The sequence below is a fragment of the Callithrix jacchus genome, chromosome 4, assembly GCF_049354715.1.
Source record: "Callithrix jacchus isolate 240 chromosome 4, calJac240_pri, whole genome shotgun sequence".
Classification (NCBI taxonomy): Eukaryota; Metazoa; Chordata; class Mammalia; order Primates; family Cebidae; genus Callithrix; species Callithrix jacchus.
Window position 1 is genome coordinate 8,357,501 of NC_133505.1, and position 24,717 is coordinate 8,382,217.

Below are 24,717 nucleotides of genomic sequence, written 5' to 3' on the forward strand. Positions count from 1 at the left end.
CTAAAAATATTTTTTTTAATTAGCTGGGTGTGGTGGCATGCACCTGTAATTCCAGCTACTCACGAGGCTGAGGCAGGAAAATCTCTTGAATCTGGGAGGCAGAGATTGCAGTGAGCCGAGATCGCACCACTGCATGCCAGCCTGGGTGACGGGGCAAAACTCCGTCTAAAACAAAAAAAAGTATGAATTGTTGATATGTTACAGGGCTGTAACTGTCCATTTGCTGAGATAGCAGATTGATGACAAAGCCATCTCTGATCAGTGTCAAAGCTTCGAAAACCTTCAACAGTGGTCAGAGTGTTTTGTAGTTAGAGTAGGAAACGTGGATAAAATCAGGTTTTCTGGTGCCTCTGTTGTGATGCAGTCAATCCAAGGCAAAGAACTTGTTCTTTATAAGCAATGGCAACAACCTATGCAAACCTGAGCCATCACGGCTACTGATGTGGTCCCCATTACACAGATGCAGACTGAGAGTCCACAGGTGTGTGCGACGTGACAAGAGGACGTGCACAGACCACAGTGTTGGCATCTTGCCTCTCTCACTCACTAATCACAGGACTTGAGGAAAATCACTTAACCTCCCTTAGCCATCTGTTTCATCAATAGAATTTGATGATAATTGCAACGGCCCAGTGCCTCTCACAAGGTTATTATGAAGCACAAATATAGAAAAAAAAAAATTCAATGCTTTTGGCAGAGTGTCAAAAAAATGTATGGGATTAGGATGGTGAGTTAGCAGATCTAAACTACAGCATTATTTTTATGTTAGAATTCTCTTCATACTCAGTATTAGCCGTCAAACAATCATGTGTTTATTCTCATCAGGCAGGAAGATAAATCAAAGTGATCCACTGAGCTGTTTTTGTTATATCAGTGTCTAAAAAGTAAATATCAGACACACCTAGTTAAAAAAAAAACACAAGCCCCTGGACAGCCTGACTGCTGAAAATCTGCAGAAACTCCCAAGACATTAAACTACCTTAAGAGAATGATCCAAACACCCTAGCTCAGAATTAATTTAAGCTCCAAATGTTTGCAAAGTACAAAAGCACTTCTAGAAGACATACAAAAATGCAGGAAGTCACCCACTTCTCCAACTATATATTTGTGCAAACATCATTACATATGTACATCTACACAGTGGAAGACGTTGATTCTTCCCCCATCCCAGGAATTGCAATACCAAAGCAGGTAGCTGAGGACAGTGGGGAGCGATAAGGCTGTCCCCGGCCGGATTGCTGTTGAAAACCTCCCTGAAATAGATCATCTCAGAGTGGCTCTCGCTCTTATGTAAACAGGGTCCCTCCTGCTGCTGCTGGTATCAAACCTGCTTCTGTGGCAGAGTGTGACTCCCTTGCCCGTCTGTCCCGGCGGGGCTGTCAGATGCCAGGTGACCCTTCGAGACCTCTTTGACCGCGCCGTCGTCCTGTCCCACTACATCCATAACCTCTCCTCAGAAATGTTCAGCGAATTTGTAAGTACCATGCTTCGGGCTTCCTCCCTGAAGGAGCCTTCAAGTGAACCGTGGGGCTATGCTGCACTTTCACCTAGAAAACCTCCTGAGCCCAGTTTCAAAGGATACACTTTAACATGTAAAAGAAGACATCAGCTCCTAACATGTGGAACAAGAAGAAAGGGACAATGCCATAAAATCTCAAAGATTCTCAAAGAATATAATGATTTTTAAATTTTTTCTTTAACTCGCATTATTTTTTAAAACTAAAACAAAAATTAAACACCTGACCTAAAGCATGCTCAGGTGGGGCTGAGGAGAAGGAAGAGTTGATTTCTTGTGATTTAAACGTAGGGGTCATACTCCACAGGCATTCTTCACTTAGCAAGGAATACAATCCAGTAAGGCAGAACTGCGCTGCAGTGAATTGGGTGGATTGAATAGAATTAAACTGAGCTGAATTCATATTGGGGAAAATAAACAAATAATAACTTTTCAAAAACCCCAAAATGCTAGAAATCATTTGAGATTTTCAGTATATGGGTTTATAATTACAATAAAGTACTAATTTGAAATTGGAAACCAGGACTTTTTTCCTTCTTTCCCTCCCTTCCTTTCCTTCCTTCTTTCCTCCCTCACTCCCTTCCTTCCTACCTTTGTTCCGTCCTTCCTTCCGTCCTTACCTTCCTTCCCTCCCTCTCTTCCTTCCTTTCCTTCTTCCTTCCTACCTTCCTTTCTTCCCTCCCTCCTTTCCTTCCTTTCTTCCTGTTTCTTCCTTCACTCCCTTCCCTCCCTCCCTCCTTTCTTCCTTCCTTTCCTCCCTCTGTCCCTCCTTCCTTCACTGCTTCCTTCCTTTCTTCCTTTCCTCCCTCCCTCCTTCTTTCCCTCCTTCCTTCTCTTTCTTCCTCCTTCTTTACTTCCTTCCTTCCTTCCTTCCTTCCCTCTTTTCTTTTTCAGTAATAGGAACTCTATTTCCAATCAACCTGTTTTGGAAATCATAGGTTAACTCTTCTAGGTCAATCAAGAAGCAAACAATCAACTGGTGCTTTAATAAATCAAGGGCCTCCATAGAGACTAAATTTGCATTTATAAAAGTGCAAATTTTTTTCCCTCTGATTTCTCTTTCATCCTCCATTTTTGACTGGCCATCTTTTGTCTTCCAAACCTTCCTAGTAATTCTTTTACACTTTTATAAGTTTTACTAAGGACTACTCTTTCCTGTCAATGTGTTAGCTCCTTTTTTAAGCTGTTCTTATCCTCAGTCCATTGTTGATAGTTCCTAAAATTGTGTGCCCTGTGCTTCTGACTTATTTTGTCATGATCAAAAAAAAAGTTGTATTCCATGTCTTGGATAAACTTGGTAAGGTACAGGTGTGCGGGATCAGAAACTTTTTAGAGAACAGCTAGGTTTTCTAATGCCTATTAACAGAAGTCTATCAGTTTGGACCCACAGTAAATAAGAGATTAAATGAATAAAGGTAAATATATTTGTACTATGGCATTTGGCTGAAACACTGAAGAAAGATGATTCTCAATACAACATTTAATGTTCCATATTTTTGCTGTATTTAGCATCTGCTTTCCAAACAGTGACTTGTGTGACTGTGTGAACGGTGAAAATAAACAAGAGAATTGCGAAGAAGGGAAGAGATTGAGATTTAGAAAAACTAGATGAAAAAATTAGATTATAGAGATAATGGGTGGGAAGTAGGCAAAAGGGTTACTTTCTTTAGTTTCCATTTTTATGTAGTTCTAATTTTTAAAAATTACACATCTGTCAAATATATTAGTATTCTGGTAGTAGATTCATTTATTCAATGCCCAAACAACCCCAACTACTTGAATTTGTTTCATTATTTCTAGGATAAACGGTATACCCAAGGCCGGGGGTTCATTAGCAAGGCCCTCAACAGCTGTCACACTTCTTCCCTCGCTACCCCCGAAGACAAGGAGCAAGCCCAGCAGATCAGTGTGAGTCCTTCATCCAGGCTTTGCACCAAAACAACCAAGGCAGTGCACGTGTATTATCATGGTGATAGTTTGTCAAAGGTGCTGTAATAGCTAGTGGTAATGGTACGTGCAGGGAAAAATACAGGAAGACTAAGCGATCAAAAAATTATATCATTGATGAAATATGAGTCAAATCAAATGCTAAGTAAAGATGGCAGCAGCAACCTAAATAGTAGATCCATAAATTGTCCTTGCAGATAACGTCATTTTAACCAATGCCTCATTGCTAAGTCTGTATATATTCTATATGAAAGTTTGAAGTGAATTGGACGTCTATGGCTAAATATACATTTACGCATATGTAAGAAAAACAAATGCAGTTTTATTTATTACACGTTACTAGTGGCTCCTACATCAACAGCGCGTTACATTACTGACCCCTGCACCATCTGAACCATCTCTTCTGGACTTTCAAGACTCTACTCTGGTTCTATTTCTGCTTCTCTGACACCTGCTTCGTTCTTCGCTGACTCTCTGCCCTCTCTTTCTTCTTAGTTAAAAGTCACCACTCCTCTCACAATAAACAGATCCTGTAAGACATTACACTTTGCTTTTCACAGCTACAACAATCACCACTGTTCTGATGACTACGAAGTCTGTCTATCAAGCCCCAGTCATGTATCTCAGCTTCAATCCTCTATCGTTATGATCTCTCCCTTTCGGTTGTCCACCATAATCAGTCTTAATATGATTTAAAACAAACATCTTTATGTACATGCCCCCTACAAATACAGTGTATTCTCCATTTACAGTTTTAGGAATGGCACCAACATTTCTGTGTGCTCTGTTCATTAATAATAATTACAATAACAACAGAAGGAGGAGAAAGAGAACGGGGAGAAGGAGGAGGAAGAGGAAATGTTTACTGAGATCCACGGGTTCAGTTATCACTAATCTGAAATCCCAAATACTCCAGAATCCTAAGTTTTCTGAGCACCTACATGATGCTAAAAAAAAAAAAAATACTCATTGGAGTATTTCAGATTTCAGCTTTTTGAATTAGGAATGTTCAACTTGTGCTACACTGCCAGACACTTTACATGCATTACTATATTCAATCCTCATAAAAATCGTCTAACACAAGGTATTGTTATTACGCTCACTGAGATAAGGAAACTGAGGCTCAGAGTGGTTATGGAATTTGTATCAGTCACATGGTAAGTAAGTGGTGAGCCTGGGCTTCGTTCAGTTCACAGCCCTCATGCTTAGTCACCGTGTTGCAATGCTCCCGGAAGAACTGCGCTGACACGCACTTTATGGCCTGTACCTCTTTATAGCTCCTTTCTTTCATATCCCAGCACATCTTCCCATTGCAAAGTCTGTTGACTTCTTCTTTACTCTTCATTTTGTTGCCACTAGACTAGTTCAGAGACGTCTACAAAGCAAGCATTTTACATCAGAGACAATCAGCTACTTGGAGTCTCCTGCAGGATCCCAGTAGTAAGAAAAAAACTAGGCAGCTCGAACTCCGTTGTGAGTTCCATGGTTATTCAAGATAACGCTGGTTCCATTCTATGCACCTGCGTAAGCCAAGAGAACAGACTGCTGTGCTAGCAGCATGGGGCAAGGGGTTGTCTAGATCGAGGAAACCATGTTAATGAATTCCATGTCATCTACAATGTCTCTTTTTTCTAGGATCCCCAAATAAAACTACAAATCAAAAATGAACAGTTCAAGGAACAATCTGAATCATTAGTGTGAATGAATGCTTGTAGGAGAGTGATTTGGGCCCCTTGATATGGACCCAGTGGAATCTGTTTCTCATGAGTCAGATACTCTGGGCACCTACTGAGTTCCAGCAAAATTTTAGTGTCTCCCCAGGGACAAGCAAATCAGACAATTACAAAAGATCTTACTAAGTGGACAGATGGTAGAATTTCAGAGGAAAAACAAAATTCTTCATTTTTATCAATTAGAACTCTCATCAGAAAAAGTAGTCATTGAAAGAAGCCAGATTTCTGTTTTATTTTAGCAAAGTGTAGGTCAGTAGTTTAAATTTTACATTTCTATAACTTCTGTCACCTAAAGAAAAATATACCTACACATAGGAATAAAAAGACAGTCCAGCCTCTCTAAGCAAAAATCACATGTAACTAACCCCATTGTATTTTATCTATTTTAATACAATTGTTGTATACGATTTTGTAGCAAAAAGACTTTCTGAGCCTGATAGTCAGCATACTGCGATCCTGGAATGAGCCTCTGTACCATCTAGTCACGGAAGTACGCGGTATGCAAGAAGCCCCGGAGGCCATCCTATCCAAAGCCATAGAGATTGAGGAGCAATCCAAACGGCTTCTAGAGGGCATGGAGCTGATACTAAGCCAGGTGAGCAGCCTCGTGGTGCTTCTTTGTTTTTCTCATTAATATAAGCGGTGACCTCTGTGATGACAAATATTTCCCTTTGAAGGAAGGAAATTTAGGCATTCCGTAGTTTAGACCACTATTAAATAAAGCAAGAGCCTAGTCATTCCTAGTCACAGGTTCTAATGTAAATGAATCTTAGAGTGCTATGTGACAGGTGCCATTTTCCCTACACTATACGCAAAACTTCCAAAGACTTGCACCTTCCTGAGGATAGGAAGTTAAGTATTTTCAAGGGAGAGAAAACTAGAGAATAGAATCTGCAAGATAGATGTTTTTCTGCAGAGTATCCCAGGGCGCTCACTGTTGAAAATCTCCCCTCACCAGAGGATGAGAGTGCAAGCGGGGAAAGAAGAAAACCAAAATCAGATTGGATGAGCCCTCAACCACTCACCCCTGACCTGCCGCACACACTTGTCAGGGAGGAGCAGATGTCAACATGATGCGACCATGACATCGATGCGCACACGTCGCATTGATTTCAGGGGGTCCACAAGCGCTAGATTTCAGGGAGTCACAAAAGAAAGGGGTATATCTTTTCTGAAATATCTTTATTTTGTAATGTGTGGAAAGTTGGCTCATTCTAAATTTTGTTTTTCTTGGGACTCGAAAATCAAAACTCATGTCATTGCATTTAATCTCCCCAAATAATTTGTTACATTTAGATTGTGTTAGTATTTGCAATAGATCTCTCTATTCAGATGGGATGATTTCAACATTAGTGAGATAAACAGCTTTTGAGGTTTTCAGGGATAATGGACCATCTAAAGAGAAATATATGATTCCAGGAATAATAACAGGAACAATTTCGTATTTCTCTTTTTGTGTGCTAAGTACATGTTATCATGTATCATTTTTGTCATTTTCATGGGAGAAAAATATGTCCAACACGAAGATAAAGCACATTTTAACCTTGGGACGTATGAAATAAACACCTTGATTTTCCAGTTATTTTCTTCCTTACTGCGAACCTAATTTCTGAGGTTCCTAATTTGTTCGATAGTACTTTATTTTCTGTTCTCTTTTCTTTACGCGGATTTATTCTCGTTCATATCATTATTCCTTACACAGTAAATTTTGTCTTAGGACTCAAACATCAAAAATTAAAAATAAAAACATAAAGCAAGTCAATAAATACACACAAACACACACACACTTTAAATTCCGATAGGAAATCCCAGATTTAAAAAATATTCTCTGTAGGAAAAGGTTTAGAATATCGGTGTCTACATTTGTCCCGGTTTCATATACCTAAGAGCTCTCCAAACCAGCTGACGTCCCTAAAGTTGCTAAATGGTCACTTGGTCTCTGAGACCTCTGGGCATTCCTGGTTTGCAAAGGCTGATAGAGCGTGAAGAAACATAGCACGCTGTCTGTTGTGCTGTTCGGCCTCCTCTCATCACAGCCATGCCCCCAACCCTACCACACATCCCTCACCACTGCAGGGCTACGGCAAGCAGCCTCCCAACGTTTTTTTGTTTTGAGACAAGGTCTCTTTCTGTCACCCATGCTGGAGTGCAGTGGCATGATCTCAGCTCACTACAACCTCTGCCTCTCGGGTTCAAGAGATCCTTGTGCCTCAGCCTCCCAAGTAGCTGGGACTACAGGCATGCACCAACAGACCTGGCTAATTTTTGTATTTTCAGTAGAGATGGGGTTTCACCACGTTGGTCAGGCTGGTCTCAAACGCCTGCCCTCAAGTGATCCACCTGCCTCAGCCTCCCAAAGTGCATGAGCCAGCGTCAGCCACTGTCCCTGGCCTGTACCCCTTTCTTGTAGGTGCTTTTCCCAGCACCTGCCACCCCAGGGACCTCAAAAGAAAGCAATTGTTTCTCCTAGAAACTTGAGGAAATGAAAATCTCCTGACTGTGTAAGCAGGTTTTCTTAGTCATGGTCATCACTACCCAAAGCATCAAGTACCAGGACAGTCTTCATCATGTCTAAAGTTTTTGGAACATATGCTATTCAGGGACTAGGTTGAGTTCAAAGCAGGAAGAAAATAAACGATGCCAGGAAGAGTAAAGCACAAAGGACACATCAGGGACAAGACTCAGGAAACGAAACCGTTCCTCAGGTGACAGAACCAAAGCTAGCTACTCCCTGCCTCTTGGTCACGTCCATGTTCCTGTTCCTCATCTGTCTGCTTCTGCAGACACGTACTTTCTGTAATGACGTTGATGTCAGAAAACCTAAACATGCATTCTTCTTCTAGATTTCAAATTAATCGGTTTCTGATACACTGGCCCAGATAAACAAAAATCATTGCCTTTGGCTAAAACTGTACGTTCCTATCTCAATCTCAAATCTAAATTCAACAGTCAGAAAGAGCAAGGACATACAAATACTAGTAATATGAAGAATAAGTCACTCTCTTTGTGTGGTTAGGTTCATCCTGAAACCAGAGAAAACGCGGTCTACTCTGTCTGGTCGGGACTTCCATCCCTGCAGATGGCTGATGAAGAGTCTCGCCTTTTTGCTTATTATAACCTGCTCCACTGCCTGCGCAGGGATTCACATAAGATCGACAATTATCTCAAGCTCCTGAAGTGTCGAATCGTCCACGACAACAACTGCTGAGCCCACATCCGTTTCATCTGCTTCTGAGAAGGTCCTCAGTGATCCAGCCCACTGCAAGCTTCTTTTAGTTCAATCTCTTTTGAACGCATGCCTCGATGTAACAGCTTTCCTCTTAAAAAATAAAAACCGACTACCGAGAGACAGCAGCGTCTAAAAGGCCAATTTGTCAAAGTTTCTTCTCTTCATACAATAGAAAATCTATCACTCCCATTGAGAAGTTCTTATCAGAATATGTAACAAATAACAGAAGCTAGCCTTGCACGTAAGACAATTGACAGCTTACTTTAAAAAATCGCAGTAGATTATTGTGGGTCGAGTTATTAGATCAAAGAGTTAGATTATGAATCATGCTAGTCATCCTATGAAGATTACTGAATTCTCAGGATTCTTGATGAAAACCAGGCACGCTGTCAGTTAACTTTCAGTGTTATGACAGACAATATAAGTACTGTGCAATTGCAGTGCCTCCAAATAGCACGAAGTTTACCGAGCAGTCTAAAAATTGTTAGGATATAAACATGATACGGCTTTCTCCTTTTCTAATAGCGGTGTTCAATCATGCTCTCCTGAATTCCCATCTCTTTTGCATCATCTTTCACACATTTCATGTTCTAGTAATTCTGGGTCTAACAAGTCCAGGTCAGTCAGGTTTCAACTCCATATTTATATTATTTAATGCTTTACTCCCTCCCTGCGTTGCCTCAAGGGACCCAACAGAGAAAGCAGATGTGGTCAGTTCCTACAACTTTTCTTCCCCCTCCCTCTTCTGGATCTCCATTCCTCCGGCTGTGTGGGAATAGGATAGAGGATTAGGAGGAATGACAAAGTTCAAACATCACTGACTTAGGACTATTAGAGCCTTCCCCTTGCTGACAGGGACCGACCTTGGATTTTTCTCTGAGTAATGGGTATCTTTCTAGTGGAGCTGATTTGTAATTTCCAGGATACCAGCCAGTGGGGACATGACACAGTATCTAGTTTCTTTCCGGGGAGATGCTCTGGCTTGATTCTCCTGTTCACCCCATAGCTCTTTGGTCTGTGGCATTCTCCACGGCCTCTGCTGTTTCTCCCCTCACCCTGCAGGAACTCTGTTGAAGAAAACTGGCATGAGGTCAGCTATGTCAACTGCCCCACAGCAAACTCATGCATCATAACCTCTCCAAGCAATGGAGTAACAATAGTACTGGGTCACGGCTGACCCCTTCCCGGAGTCTCTACCGATTCTCTTCTCCCATTGACATACACACAGAGTAGATCAGAGGTTGGATTCCTTAGCAGACATTCACCTCAGGAATGAGATACTAGTCTTTCCTTCTTGTAAACCTAGTGAGTAATTATCTCTATCAGCAATTATCTTGGAGAGTCGAGCTCACAAACATTCTCTTCTAGGTCACTGAGTTATAACACCCTCTTCAAATACCTAATCTATTTATTGAGTATGGACAGAGGTGACTGGTTGAGGGTCCCTAAGCTTGTTCAGTGGCCTCTAAAGAACCTAATGTGAGGCCTGACCTCACTGCAAGTTCCGCTTAGAAGGCAGTGGTATCGCCAGGCTGGCTTTGCAGCAGCTTCTGGGCTTTAGCAGGGATTTCTAGAAAACTGACATTGGGAAACATCACTTTCAACATTCTGATAGACATTAAACAAAAAGGTGAGGGGGGCAGAACTAAGAGGAAGGGAGAGAGAAGGGAGGAAAGATACGAAGAAGAAACATGAACAAAAACGGTTTGGCTCTTAAAGAATGAGATACTATTAGGATACTGCCCCTGGTGAAGACCTAAATCTGCCTTAATTTTTACACCCTAAAAGCAAATATTATCTCACATATTCCTCTACTTTCCTTTTCTTTCTTCCCTTCTTGGAACTCTCGCTTGTATTAGGAGCATTCTTTGCCCTTTCCAACCGAGTGGCTGTAGTTCTAGAGACAGGCAGAACTTGGCACGTCTTCGGATCAGAAATCAAGTCAATTTTCCACCTCTCTTCAGAGAAAACTTTCCCATGCTCATAGGAACATCTCCCCAACCCCTCAAAAAAGTATCTCTCCTCATAGCTAGGGTTGTTTTTATCTGAGTCCTGCCCTTATCTAAGTATGAAAAGTACTATGCTGCGTGGTAGAGCAAACGGTATGATGGGTGATGCTAAACGAAGTGCTACGTGACTCAAAGAACAGCTGAGGGACATGGATGTCAGCACAAGGACACTTCTAAGGTGGCATGCCTGGGACGGCTTCGTCATGAAGTTTGAAGGCTTAATGGAATATAATAGGCAAAAATAGGAAGACAGCCTAACAATTAACTTACGACATTTTATGAAGTAGGTTTCCTATATTCTGAACAGTAGGAACTGAGATGTTAGTACATACAGCATTATACAGTATCACTAATAATAAGTTTGGCCAAAACATAAGAAATGTTCACTTTTAACATTTTTTTTGTACTTTAGGTTCTGGTACATGTGCAGATCATGCAGGATTGTTGCATAGGTACACAAATGGCAATGAGGTTTGCTGCCTCCATCCTCCCATCACCTACATCTGGCATTTCTCCCCATGTTATCCCTGCCCAACTTCTCCACCCCGCTGCTGTACCTCCCTTGGCCTCCCAAGAGACCCCAGTGTGTGATGCTCCCCTCCCTGTGTCCATGTGTTCTCATTGTTCAATACCCACCTATGAGTGAGAACATGTGGTGTTTCATTTTCTGTTCTTGTGTCAGTTTGCTGAGAATGATGGCTTCTAGATTCATCCATGTCCCTACAAAGGACATGAACTCATCATTTCTTATGGCTGCATAGTATTCCATGGTGTATATGTGCCATATTTTCCCTGTCCAGTCTATCATCGATGGGTATTTGGGTTGGTTCCAGGTCTTTGCTATTGTAAACAGCGCCGCTATGAACATATGTGTGAATGTGTCTTTATAATAGAATGATTTATAATCCTCTGGGTATATACCCAGTAATGGGATTGCTGGGTCAAATGGAATTTCTATTTCTAGGTCCTTGAGGAATCGCCACACTGTCTTCCACAATGGTTGAACTAATTTACCCTCCCACCAACAGTGTAAAACTGTTCCTGTTTCTCCACATCCTCTCCAGCATCTGTTGTCTCCAGATTTTTTAATAATTGCCATTCTAACTGGCGAGAGATGGTATCTCAATGTGGTTTTTATTTGCATTTCTCTAATGACCAGGGATGATGAGCATTTTTTCACATTTGTTGACCTCATACATGTCTTCTTTTGAAAAGTGTCTGTTCATATCCTTCTCCCACTTTTGGATGGGTTTGTTTGTTTTTTTCTTGTAAATCTGTTTTAGTTCTTTGTAGATTCTGGATATTAGCCCTTTGTCAGATGGGTAGATTTCAAAAATTTTTTCCCACTCTGTTGGTTGCCAGTTCACTCTAATGATTGTTTCTTTTGCTGCACAGAAGGTCTGGAGTTTAATTAGGTCCCATTTGTCTATTTTGGCTTTTGTTGCCAATGCTTTTGGTGTTTTAGTCATGAAGTTCTTGCCTATGTCTATGTCCTAAATGGTTTTGCCTAGGTTTTCTTCTAGAGTTTTTAAGCTGTTAGGTCTTATGTTTAAGTCTTTAATCCATCTGGAGTTAATTTTAATGTAAGGTGTCAGGAAGGGGTCCAGTTTCTGCTTTCTGCACACTTCTAGCCAGTTTTCCCAACACCATTTATTAAACAGGGACTCCTTTCCCCATTGCTTGTTTTTGTCATGTTTGTCAAAGATCAGATGGCCATAGATGTGTGGCATTGCCTCTAAGGCCTCTGTTCTGTTCCATTGGTGTATATCTCTGTTTTGGTACCAGTACCATGCTGTTTTGATGAGTGTAGCTTTGTAGTATAACTTGAAACCCAGTAGCGTGATGCCTCCAGCTTTGTCCTTTTTGCTTAGGATTGTCTTAGCTATGCGGGCTCTCTTTTGGTTCCATTTGAAGTTTAAGGTGTATTTTTCCAGTTCTGTGAAGAAGGTTATTGGTAGGTTGATGGGGATAGCATTGAATCTATAACTAACTTTGTGCAGTATGGCCATTTTCACGATATTGATTCTTCCTAACATGAGCATGGAATGTTTCTCCGTTTGTTTGTGTCCTCCCTTATTTCCTTGAGCAGTGGTTTGTAGTTCTCCTTGAAGAGGTCCTTTACATCCTTTGTTAGTTGTATTCCTGGATATTGCCCGGGAATCTCCTGGTCTGTCAGCAGTGAAAACTTGTTTGGAAATGCAGTGAGCACTCATCCTGTGCGCTGTTCTTGCTGGGAACTGCACTCCCAAGCTGTTCCTATTCGGCCATCTTGGATCCTCCCCCATCTCTCTCTTTTTTAAGCTTTCAAAATAATGGAGGACATATAATAGGATTTGGGTATAAATTAGCATCAGTCACATTCAGAACTGTTTGCTGTCATTCCTGTCCATTCATACCTTCTCCTCCTTTTCATGATAGTCCTCGGCTTCTGGCCACAGGAGTGAAGGCTTGGACCAGGATGTTCTTATCATGTTCTTCCTGGCTCTGGATATAGTGAGTGATTCACCCAAAGTTTGTGAGCACATAACCCAAGCCAGATTGTTAGCGGTGGGAGAGATCTGAGTTGCTGGTGGAGTATCCCTATGGGGCTGTAGCAACTTCAGTTCTTGCTGCCTTAGAAGAATTCTACTGAAGGGTATAAAGCAGAAAAAGGGACCAAGGCAAGTTCCAGAACAGGGATGGAAGTTTCTTTAAAAGCCTTTAAAGTGGCCGGGTGCAGTGGCTCATGCCTGTAATCCTAGTACTTTGGGAAGTTGAGGTGGGCAGATCACCTGAGGTCAGGAGTTCAAGACCAGCCTGGACAAAATGGTGAAACCCCATCTGAACTAAAAATTAAAAAAATTAGCTGGGTGTGGTGGTTCATGCCTATAATCCCAGCTACTTAGGACGCTGAGGCAGAAGAATTGCTTGCATCTGGGAGGTGGAGGTTGAAGACAGCCAAGATCCTGCCACTGCACTCCAGCCTGGGCATCAGACCAAGACTCTGTCTCAAAACAAAAAAGGCTTTAGAACAGGAAAGAACCCTTGGATGAGATCCAAGTGGGTGTCTGAAGGTCAAAAGGAGAAAAGAGAAGACAGCCAAAAAAAAAAAAAAGGCCTGGCCAGGCGTGGTGACTCACGCCTGTAATCCTAGCATTTTGGGAGGCTGAGGCGGGCAGATCATGAGGTCAAAAGATCAAGATCATCCTGGCCAACATGGAAAAACCTTGTCTCTACTAAAAATACATAAATTAGCTGTATGTGGTGGCACATGCCTTAGTCTCAGCTACTCGGGAGGCTGAGGCAGGAGAATTGCTTGAACTTAGGAGGTGGAGGTTGCAGTGAGCCAAGATCGTGCCACTGTGCTCCAGCCTGGGTGACACAGTGAGACTCTGTCTCAAAAAAAAAAAAAAAAAGCCTTTAGCCTCGATTCTAGGACTTTATAGGCTCACCTCTTTCCCATGACTCTTCCCTTAGAGTGGTCTTCCTGCATGCACAGTGCTTTCCTTATCCCTGAGCATGTGCAGCGTGTATACGGAGTTATACACATGCATGTCTGAGGCTTTTTTCCTTTTTTGGGTCATGTGTGTTCCCCCCAAACATCATACTTTGCCATTTTGTATCTTAACACGCATGCCCAAGAAGCTGCTTCTCTCTGGGGCCTGCGTTCAATTAACACGCTCAATGTTAACAGGTGTGGATCATAAGGAGACTCTCCCTGGCTGCCGAAATATCATTTTTAGAGAAGCAATGCAGTAACTCCCGAACTATCGCCCAAAATTTCCAGTGGGTGCTGTGGAAGAGCCCTCTCCTGCCCTGCTCATGGCTAACTACCTGTAACAAGACAAGTAAGGGCTTTTCCCTGGATTTTTTCAAACTGGATCGGAAGAGATGCCTCTTAGACTCTCGTGCCACAGAACTGCTGTTGTAGGGTAAGTCTGACACATCCATGGCTGTGCTGTCCACACACAGGTTAAGAAGGAGCATCATCATTGGGAGATGTGTTCTTCAGAAGCAGATGCTGAGATAAATTTGGGCATATTGGGTATTTTTTAGGGATCAATGCCTATGAATCCTTCGTGCGGGTTGGGGCCTGGGGAAACTGGCAGGAGAGAAGCCTCTCCTTTATTTTCAACCAAGGGAGGAATTCCAGCTCCTAGGGAGACGTATGGGCTACTACTACAGGCTCCAAAGTTTCAGAACACTCTGGTTTCAAAATTTTGAGGTGCCTTTGTCCAGGTTCTATAGTTTCAAATAGAAAAATCTCATTTTTCCCAACCAGGGGCTGATGTTTACCTAACAGCCTGCCTTCGTTTGAGTATTTTCCCTTATCAGGAGTTGGCCACTGTTAAGCCAGGTCCTGGTCCAGCTTTTTCTTCCCTCCTATTGTAGAAAGTGGATTCCCTGTGAGAGACCACAGAAGTCCTCTGGCTTTCACACTTGGTTTCCATTAGCTGTCAATCACCTTCACCTTTTCATTAATTTTTTTCTGGAAGAGTGGTTTTCAAAGGAGGGTCCCAGAGCCAACAGCACCAGTATCACATTGAAGTTGTTAACAATGCAAATTCTTTGGCTCTACCTCAGACCCTCTTGATTAGAAACATTACGCTGGAGCCCAGAAACCTGTGTGTTTTGCCAGTGTCCAGGTGATTTTGATGCATGCTAGAGTTTGAGAATCACAGATTTAGAATATCAATATCACGTAGCAATAGTCATTGGATATCATGTCCTAGTTACGCAGTCCTAATAGCTCTCAAATGCCTGACAGATCGTGCCAGTTGGTGCCTTCTTTTCTACTGAAATGCTGTCCCCAGTCAGCTCTGTGGTGACTTTTAACAATTGGAACTCTGACTTGTGCTACATGTTGTTGGAACTCCCTGTGCCCAGAGATTGAGCACTTTTAAAGGTAGAACTCGTATAAGTTGGGATTCTACCACTGGCCACTAAACAAATTTTGACTAATGTATATTAAACACCTTATGTATACCTGTGGGAATGTATTTTTTAAGCAATGTTGATAATAATCATCTAGTACCACATAATTACATAGTGCATTGCTATTTCAAAAGCTCTTTCCTATGTCACTTTATGTGATTTTAATGAGAAAGCCATGAGGGGAAGGGCAAGGCTGATTCAACTGTAGATGCCCATGGCTTTCTATATCTTTGAATAATATTTTATTTTTCTTTTATGTCAATTGGAAATACGATAAGGTTAAATAAGGTAGAAACTTCTGGTTGTTCCTAGTAGTGTAAGATGCTCTCATTCTTTCATTGCCTTTAATTGAAACTTGCTCCTGTAATCTCAGGAGAACTGAAGAGATAAAGACCTGTCCTCTGACTTCCTCAGAGACCCTTCCTGCAGCATGTGCTGTCACTAAGATGACACATCCATCCACAAGGCATATGACAGTGTTCAATGACAATATTCTCCGCAGTTACTCTGGGTGCATACGCAGTTTCCAAGTGACACACTTGATCCTATCATTCTGGCAGTACTCACATTTAATAGCAATCACCGCTCTCAACTAACTGTGATTTACATCAGCTGTTAAGTTAGGCGAATACATTTTTTCATCACACAGTTTCTGTATTTTGCAGCTACGTTCTTGGTCTCTAGGTCTTTGAAACTGAAATCACCAGTGTTTATTCCTGGAGATGTTTTGAAGCTATTCCAACTGATTAACGAGAAAACACTTGTTTACATGCCTCACAAAAGACTGGTGTTAAATTAGATATCATGGTAGAGACAAGAAAATGTATAAAACGTGTTCTCATTCTAAGGTGAGTTTTCCAGGTTGGGTTCCCTAAATTCTGAGCCTGACATGCAAATTCTTGTGCAAGTGATTCATTGAGGGAATGTTTTCAGGAGAACCCTGCAAAGGGTAAGGGAAACAAGGTGGGGCAGGGAAAGATGAGGTTTCAGAAAACATCTAGCCTCAGATTTTTCCCGTGGCAAAATCCTAGACAGTGAATCCCACAGCGGAGTTTGTCCTACACAGAGGGGACTCCATGAGTCAGTCATTGGCTGTGGATTGCTTCCAGGGTTTGAGACACAGTATCCCCAGATATCTTAGGGGAGTCGATCCCCATCAACCAAGGGCAATCTTCTAGAAAAGGTTGCAGGTCTGAACATGTGCCAGCCCACACCTGCAGCAGCTGGGGAGAGGGTGCATAAGCCTGGTAAAGGGAAATCAAATAGGACAACACCACCATCACTTAGATAAGAAAATTATCTGCAATTCTAGCAATAATGATGGTGATGTTAATAGCCGACTCTTGTACAGTGCCTAAGTTAACACTGTTTTAAGTGTTTCACAGCTATTGAATTATTTAATCCTCAAAACACCTGTGAAACAGGTCATATTATTATCCCATTTATAGGTGAGAAAATTGTAAATAGTCATCATCTTGGAAATGACGTAGGACACAAGATCTAGTCACACCAAGGCCCAGTGGAAAATATAACCTAGACAATGTGTCAGTGGGGGAAAGAATAGGCTGGACCTGGTGATTATTTGGAGGATGACCTTCCAGATAGAAGTAAACATTAAGACTTACACTGTACTCAAGAGGATATCGATATCAATGATGAAAGTTTATCACTCATAGTGCACAGAATACTCTCATCAAAAGTCTAACTTCAACGAAGATGTTGTGAGATAAGGGTTTGGATTCCCGTTTTAGAGAACTAAAGACTAATTATCAGAATTTGTGATCAACTTGATGACACTCAGAAGGAGTGTCCTAGATGGGTCTCCAGACCGGATCTTTGCTGCCCAGATGGGAACACTTTGAATAGCTACCACTACAGTAGAAAAGATTAAACGTTTGAAGACTGTAATGGATTGAATCATATTCCCTCAAAATTCATGTGACTGTATTTAGAGATAGGGCCTTTACAAAGATAATTACGGTAGATGAGGTCAGAGGAGTGAGCCCTAATCCAATATGAATGGTGTCCTGATAAAAAGAGGAAGCAACAATTAGGGATGAGCTTGCCCAGAGAAAGGGCTACATGAAAACACAGTAAGAAGGCAGTCATCTGCAAACTGAGAGAGACCTCAGGAGAAGCTGAACTGACAGCTCAATCTGGACTTCCAGCCTCCAGGACTGTGAAGAAATAAACTTCTGTTGTTTACGTCAGTTGCTCTGTGCTATTTTGTTATGGCATCCCTTGCTGACGAACACAGAGACCAATGTTAAAAAGACCTGGTGACTGAAGTACTTATCACTAAATATATTGTACACACCATTGATCTTCAAAAGACAGCTGATCTATACACACAGTTCAGCCTAATATTACCAACTATATGTTATGGCAGGGCTGCCCTAACAACGTACCACAAGCTGAGTCGCTCAAACAATAAAAATTAATTTTCTTACAATTTTGGAAGATAGGAATCCCAGATAAAGGTGACAGCGGGGTAGGTTTCTCCTGAGGCCTCTCTCCTTGGCTTGCATGTGGCCGTCCTCTTCCTCTGTCTTCACACAGTCTTCCTTCTGTGTCTGTGTCCTAGTCTCTCCTTCTTACACACTGGTCATATGGGATTAAGGCCTACCCAGATGACCTCATGTTAACTTAATGACCTTCTTAAAGACCCTATCTCAAAATACAGCTACATTCTAAGCAACTAGGGGGTAAGGCTTCAACATATGAATTTGGGAGAAAGGCACAAATTCAGCTCATAACACTGATCATTTCTTAGAAAAACTCCAAGTACCTTCTAGATGTAACATGTCCCTTTCCTGAGAACATGAACTGCGGATGTTTCCTTTGTGTAGTTATCTTGCTTTATACCAAGTGACTTGTCAAGAAATCTATAGCTGATTGGGTAAGTGGCTCAATCACAGGGAGTTTTATAGAAATAGTGTTGCCACAGAACTCTACCTAATAACATTGCTTTAAATCGAGCAGGGCTAATCAACCCAAACGTACCCTTTCTTTTTGTGAATTTGAATTCATAACATACAAAGAGATAGAAGTATGCGATCCAAGACGAAGCAGAAACCGAGATGCTGGATCGTCAGGGTGGTGAAGTGATAGAGCTGGGAGCCACGGATGCCATCTGGGCTGAAACTTGCCTCTTTGGCCTCAGATCCATTCTCTATATTTCTCCAGCACTGATGTCTATCACTAACTCCTGATTATGTTAAGCTGATGGAAGGCACTGGTAGGAGATGTGGCTGCAGGAAGAAGGGAAAAGCCAGCTTACTTTTCCTTCTCTTCCTGTCTCAGTTGGTGTCCCTGACAGAGGCTATATAACCTTATGATTCCAGCTCATGCCTGAGAGCACCTCATTTGATAGCACAACCTCCCACCAGGCAGGCCCACCATGGTTCAGTTTTCCTGCAGGTGGAACCGGTTTCATCCAGTTTTCCGCCATGCTTTGTGGTGTCTTATAACACCACCTTCTCTCTTTGTCTTTCCAGCTCTTGGGGTGACAGCAGAGTATTGTTGTTTCTAATGGGACCCTCCATTGCCTGCTGATCTTCTTGCCTTTTCATGGCTTGTGAAATCAATTCCTATATTAAATTCCTTCTTCTTGAAGCATCTAGAGAGGTTTCCTGTATAGACTACAATGCCATACTTTGCTAAGGAGATAAATTCTAGAGTTGCTCTCTAGAAACCAACTATTCTACCCTAAAAAATGATAAAGAACATTCTGCTTTCAATCTTTGGTATGTGTTGCAGCATTAGGTTTTGGAGTTTCTTTCCTTTCCCATAGGCCCTACAGTATTTATTTAAGATTTGACATAGCCTGAACGTATCTATTCTTGCGACCTGAGCATCCGGGATAACTCAGGCAATGACTTGTAAGGGAACGGTCTTATTTTCTTTTAAAGGTGAATGGTTTAATCAGACTACCACAGACGGGTTTAAATTAAAAGTAGACCCTAATTGCAGTCTCCTGATTATTTACATGGAAGTTTATTCCTTTTATCCATTTACCAGCTGGAATTCTTAGACTCAGCCTCAGTGGGAAGGGGAAACTCTGGTTGGAATATAAACACATTTCATGGCTTCAGTAGTATTTCTTACTGTACAATAGAGATGCTCAAGGTATTTATTAGTTAGCCACATTTCTTTAAGAGCCTCAGAATTGAATTCAAGATATTGCTATGTCAGAACCATGGAAAAAGCTAGAATAGCTGCTTGATCTTTTGGAAGGGAACATGAGCAATCTGGAGTTAAGGCATCTATAATTCTTTTAAGTCCCATAGGAGATTCTAATATACTTCCAGTGGTGAGAAACACTAGTCTATATTGGTAGAACAAAATAATGTCTTTTGATATTTTTTCCTAATTATCCTCGCTGAATGGTAGGTTTTCTTGCTCTGAGTTGATGTGTGATATTAAAAGAATATTTCAAAGAATAAATGATTTTGCATTGTAATATGGTTTGGCTCTGTGTCCCCACTCAGATCTCATCTTGAACTGTACTCCCATAATTCCCATGTGTTATGAGAGGAACCTAGTGGGAGATAATTGAATCGGGGAGCATTTCCTCCATACTGTTCTCCTGGTAGTGAGTAAGTCTCACGAGATCTGGTGCTTTGATATGAGGAAACACATTTCACTTGGCTCTCATTCTCTTCTCTTGTCTGCCACCATGTGAGATGTGCCTTTGACCTTCTACCATGATTGTGAGGTCTCCCCAGCCACATGAAACAGTTTCAAGTCCAATAAACCTGTTTCTTTTGTAAATTGTTCATTCTCAGGTATGACTTTATCAACAGCATGAAAACTGACGAATACACATTGTTTTAAATTAAATTCATATGAATAACATGGCATCAGATTGGCACAGAGTAGAAAACCACATAAAAGAATGTAGCATGTTTTATGGGATGTCAGCATATGGGGCATGCCAAGTTGAATCCCAGACCAAAGTTAAGTCAAGAGGAAGATAGCAGTATGACTGTCTCAGACCGTTACATGCCAGAAACTGCACATCACTTGTTGCCGCACAACTGCTATGATTTCAACGTTCCCTCCAGAACTCATGCTGAAATTTAATCCACAATATGGCAGTACTGAGAAGTGAAAGTCCTTAAGAGATGATTAGGTCATGAGGGTAAGATTAATCCATTCACGGATTAATGAGCTAATGGATTAATGGGTTATCATGGGAATGGGACCAGTGGCTTTGTAAGAGAGGAAGAGAAATCTGAGCTAGCACACTCAGCCCCCTCACTATGTGATGCTCTCAATCACCTTGGGAATGTGAAGAGAGTCCCCACCAGCAAGAAGGCCCTCATCCACTGTAGCCCCTTAACCTTGGAGTTCTCAGCCTCCATAATTTAAGAAACAAATTCCTTTTCTTTATATATTACCTAGTTTCAAGTATTCTGTTATAAGCAACAGAAAATGGACTGAGATAACCACTTAAGAAACATCCTCATTAAATTTCATGAAGGGAGTTTATAAGTGGTGGCTTACAGCACTGTTAGCTGACAGGCACTGAAGTCATGCTTATTGTAACACAACTCTGCTGGGCAGGAAGGAGGACAACCCAAGCCGTCTGCTGCACATCATGATGAGGGGAGTGACCAAACACTAGTTGAACAGATGAAATAACTGAGAGGCAGCCAAGCTGTCTGGTGGTATAAGACTGGTGAGTAAGAAGAGCAAACAAATCTTCCTAGGCATGGAATAGACAAGAAGAGCAGTGATGACTCACTGAAAGAGCCTGTGATTAGATTCTCCATCCTTGGGAAAGATCAGGCTGTGCTAACCTGCTTTCAGATTCAGAGAGGTGCAGCAAACCTGCATGGAGTGGGGCTGAGAGTCCTGGTGAGGAGCTTACTGACAGAAGGGACCTGAATACTTCCTGAAAAGCAGCACATTCCCAGGGAATGAGAGAATCCAGGATTTGGAAGTGCGGGGTTTTCTCTGCATTTGCCATTACCTGGTGATAATGACCCAACGGTGGGTTTTCACATCAAGTTAGATGAGTAGCGTCTTTTGGAAAAAGGAACAGCCAGGAGGCACAAGGGGAAATGGTGCCAAGAGTGTGAGTCTGAGATTTTTCACACAGGTTCTGTGGCCACCTATTTTCTTAATGTGGTCTGTTTGGATTATGCTCCTCTATTGCTTTCCATCGATGCTTCTTTCTTACGGAGGAGAAATGCAAAATCCTGGATTAGTGTATTTTACTTAAGTGATAACTGATTCAGATAAGCTGTGTGATGTTACTCAATTCAATATTAATGGATCAGTGTAATTCAATAGATAATGTTTTACTAATTTATTTGAAATAATTGTTTAGAATTATTTGCACAGTAATTTTTATCAACATTTTCTATTTATGGCATAAAACATAAGGCAAGTAAGATAAATCGTTTCGTGTTGATGAGGAAAATAAGAAAAAGATTCTGTAGTTTTTTTTTTTCTTTTATTGGACTTTAATGCTTTAAATGAAAAGACCTCAAGGCATATGCTTCTTTGAGATAAAATACATTTTACATCACTGTCTTTCCTCTCACATCAGGGGTCTCTGCCTTCACCCCCTCAGATGGCGGCTCAGAGGCATGCCTTATCTCTTCCTAACATGCATCATGTCATATTTCTTAAATGAATGAAAACCCTGTTTAAACAGGGGAGCAATATAACGATATCCTCACCTGTTTAAATGACTATGAGTATGCTTTGGTCATCATCATTAAAAATATGTTTACTTGGCAAGTTCTACCGCTGTATGAATTACTCTACAAGAATTCTCCCAGAATAGTTATTAGGCAATGAAAATGTAGTTTTGTCACTGTTTCATGTATTTTTAAATTCAAGGCAACAGTTTAATAAAATGAAAAAGAAATGGGTTTTGGAGGTAGAGCTTAGTTCTGATTCTAGGTTTTCTATTTACTTCTTTCTTGTGTGACCTTGGGCAAGATATATGACCTCAGATATTAAGACCTTAGATGCCTCATTTATGAAATGAGAATAAAGCCTGCTTTCTTGGGTCACGGTGAGAAAGAGGTACTAGGTTAAAATACCTGGCAGGGTTCTGGCACAGAGTAGGTGCATAAAAATTATTTATGCTTCTTTTAGACTTTTCATTTTCCTATTTTAAATTCTACATGAGGATTTGCTGGATATTTTTTATTTTATTAGATTTAAAGTTGACTTCGTTAGCATCTTGCAAGAGTAACTCAAATTTGCATTTTCTTAAGATAGAAGATAGCAGAAACTTCAGTGAAAACGCAACCATGGAGCTGGTGAGTCAGGGCAAGTAATCTTGGCTCTGGTGATTTTTCTCTTGCCTTTTTGACCATTTCACATCTTTCCATTTTAATTTCAAATTTTCTAAATGTTAGCAAAACTAACACTTTCCAGTTCTATACAAAACCATTTAGAATTTATATTCTAGAGAGGTCTAAATGGGTGGCAACATTTTGAATACTTGCAAAAACAGTTTGACAAGTTCAGTTTAAAGAAAAGGGACACGAGTAATGGGCACAAAAACAAACTTATGGGTACAAATTCAAGCTGCCTGCCTTTTTTTTCTCCAGAATGACTAGTTTGCAGTTTTAAAAAAGCCACACAAAGAGGTCTTTCTTTAGAGGATAATAACATTTCAATGTCACTGTGGCTGGCAGGTCAGCTGGGAAAGGGGCTAGGTAACAGAGAACACGGTTCTGGGCTTCATCTTCTTCTAAACAAGGGAATAGCCCATATTTCAAGAGAATAACTATCATTTTCTAATCTAAAAAGAAACCAGCTTTAGAAACAGTGTGATGTAGTAAAAGGATACGAGCTTAGGAGACAGATAGACTTTAGTTAGGCACTCAGCAGAGGCCATAAGCCAGCTGGACACATTTGAGGGGCTGTTTATCCATCTGTGCCTTTGTATCTGAAAAAGGAGATGCTTCCATTCCAATCTGCTGGCTGGTTGTGAGAATTCAATAAGATAATGCATGGAAAAGTGGCTTGCATATACTAGATTCTCAATAAGAGATACTGATTTTAACTAAAGATATTTTTATTTATAATTTTAAAGTTAAATCAATCTTAAGAGGCCAAGGAGGTTTGGAATCCTCAGAGAATTCTCATGAAGAAATCTTCTAGGGGCTTCCGTGAAATAATATCATGAACATATGGAGTAGATTTCTAACTTGAACACAGTGCAGCCTCAGGATTAAGATGAAAATTATTGACTTTAACCCACCCTGGAAAGTTTGACAGGAGTTCAACACATTTGACCCTTTACGGACCTGAATTTGCCAATACCAAGGAGCTAGGGAGTGTTGAACGAAGAAATATATCTGCGTCCAAGCCTTCAGAATCCATGTGATTTAAAGTTGAGGGTTGCACATGCAACTGACCTGTTGTGGGATTGACCATGAATGCCTCTTAATACCGTGACCACTTTTTCTTGTCTCCTGCTCCATCTCTATTTCTGGTGGCACTCCTTAGAGATTAAATCACTGCCTCAAGCAAAGCATTTTCTTTAGTGCTACTCTTTAGTTCAGTCCCAAAATTATGCTGCAGTTGGATAAGGTTCAATTGCTTCTGAGAGACCGTTGTTTGACTTTTGGATTCCATTCACATGATTTTATCCTTCATAACGCACAGATGATCATTAATAATAAATGCTGTCAAGAGTATGTTATACAAAAAGTAATATTAAGAGGCTGAACTTCTCAGGCAAGACCTATTAGGCTGTAGTAAGACATTAAAGTTGTAGGGAAACTTACTACCTCTCTGAATTACGCTTCTCAATCTTTCTCATGTGTCTTCTTGTCTTAATGCCATTATATAATAGAATTACAATTTAGAAAATGTCAGAACTGAGAGTTTATTAGTTCAACCTCCTAACCCTACTGGTAGGAGAATTGATGAAAATATTTACTTTGAAAGAGTATTTTAAAAGCATACATATTGTCTTAAAGATAACCAGACTGTTAATATTGGCACCAATCCTGTGAAAGGATATTTAAGCCAAGGCCAAATTAGAGATTGAGAAACTAAGTTGCTCATATGCCCATTGATTGCTGAGCAATAGAGGAGAATGACGTAGTGAAGCACATTTTAGAGTTCAACAAATTGAGGTTCCACTCTCAATTTGACTAGCGCTGTGATCCAGTTTCTTAACTTTAGAAAGCTTCAGGACTTTTATTTTATAAATGATAATGAGGATGCTACCATGTAGTAATGTTGTAGGTATTGCAGAAACTATGCAAATAAACCAAGGCAAACCTAACATACAGCATATTTTTAATAAATGATCGTTGTAAACACATAATAACAAAAAAAATTCTCAAAGTACACCAAAGTCGAACCTCCTTAAAGTATAAATCTCAC

The 24,717-nt window shown here is 40.9% G+C and overlaps 1 protein-coding gene across 2 annotated transcripts in view; it reads left to right on the forward strand.

Moving 5' to 3' along the window:
* PRL (prolactin) overlaps nucleotides 1-21,611 on the forward strand; it is a 23,091-nt gene extending 1,480 nt beyond the window's left edge. Inside the window, exons 2-6 of one of the 2 annotated variants that reach the window (XM_078370560.1) lie at nucleotides 1,299-1,474; nucleotides 3,317-3,424; nucleotides 5,612-5,791; nucleotides 14,108-14,345; nucleotides 16,014-21,611. In XM_078370560.1, coding sequence (XP_078226686.1) covers nucleotides 1,299-1,474; nucleotides 3,317-3,424; nucleotides 5,612-5,791; nucleotides 14,108-14,344 — 701 coding nt within the window. In that variant the 3' untranslated portion in view covers nucleotide 14,345; nucleotides 16,014-21,611. Of the gene's footprint in view, nucleotides 1-1,298; nucleotides 1,475-3,316; nucleotides 3,425-5,611; nucleotides 5,792-8,212; nucleotides 11,319-14,107; nucleotides 14,346-16,013 lie in introns of those variants that run through there. The other variant, XM_078370561.1, reaches the window with a different exon arrangement.
* The last annotated feature ends 3,106 nt before the right edge of the window (nucleotides 21,612-24,717 follow it).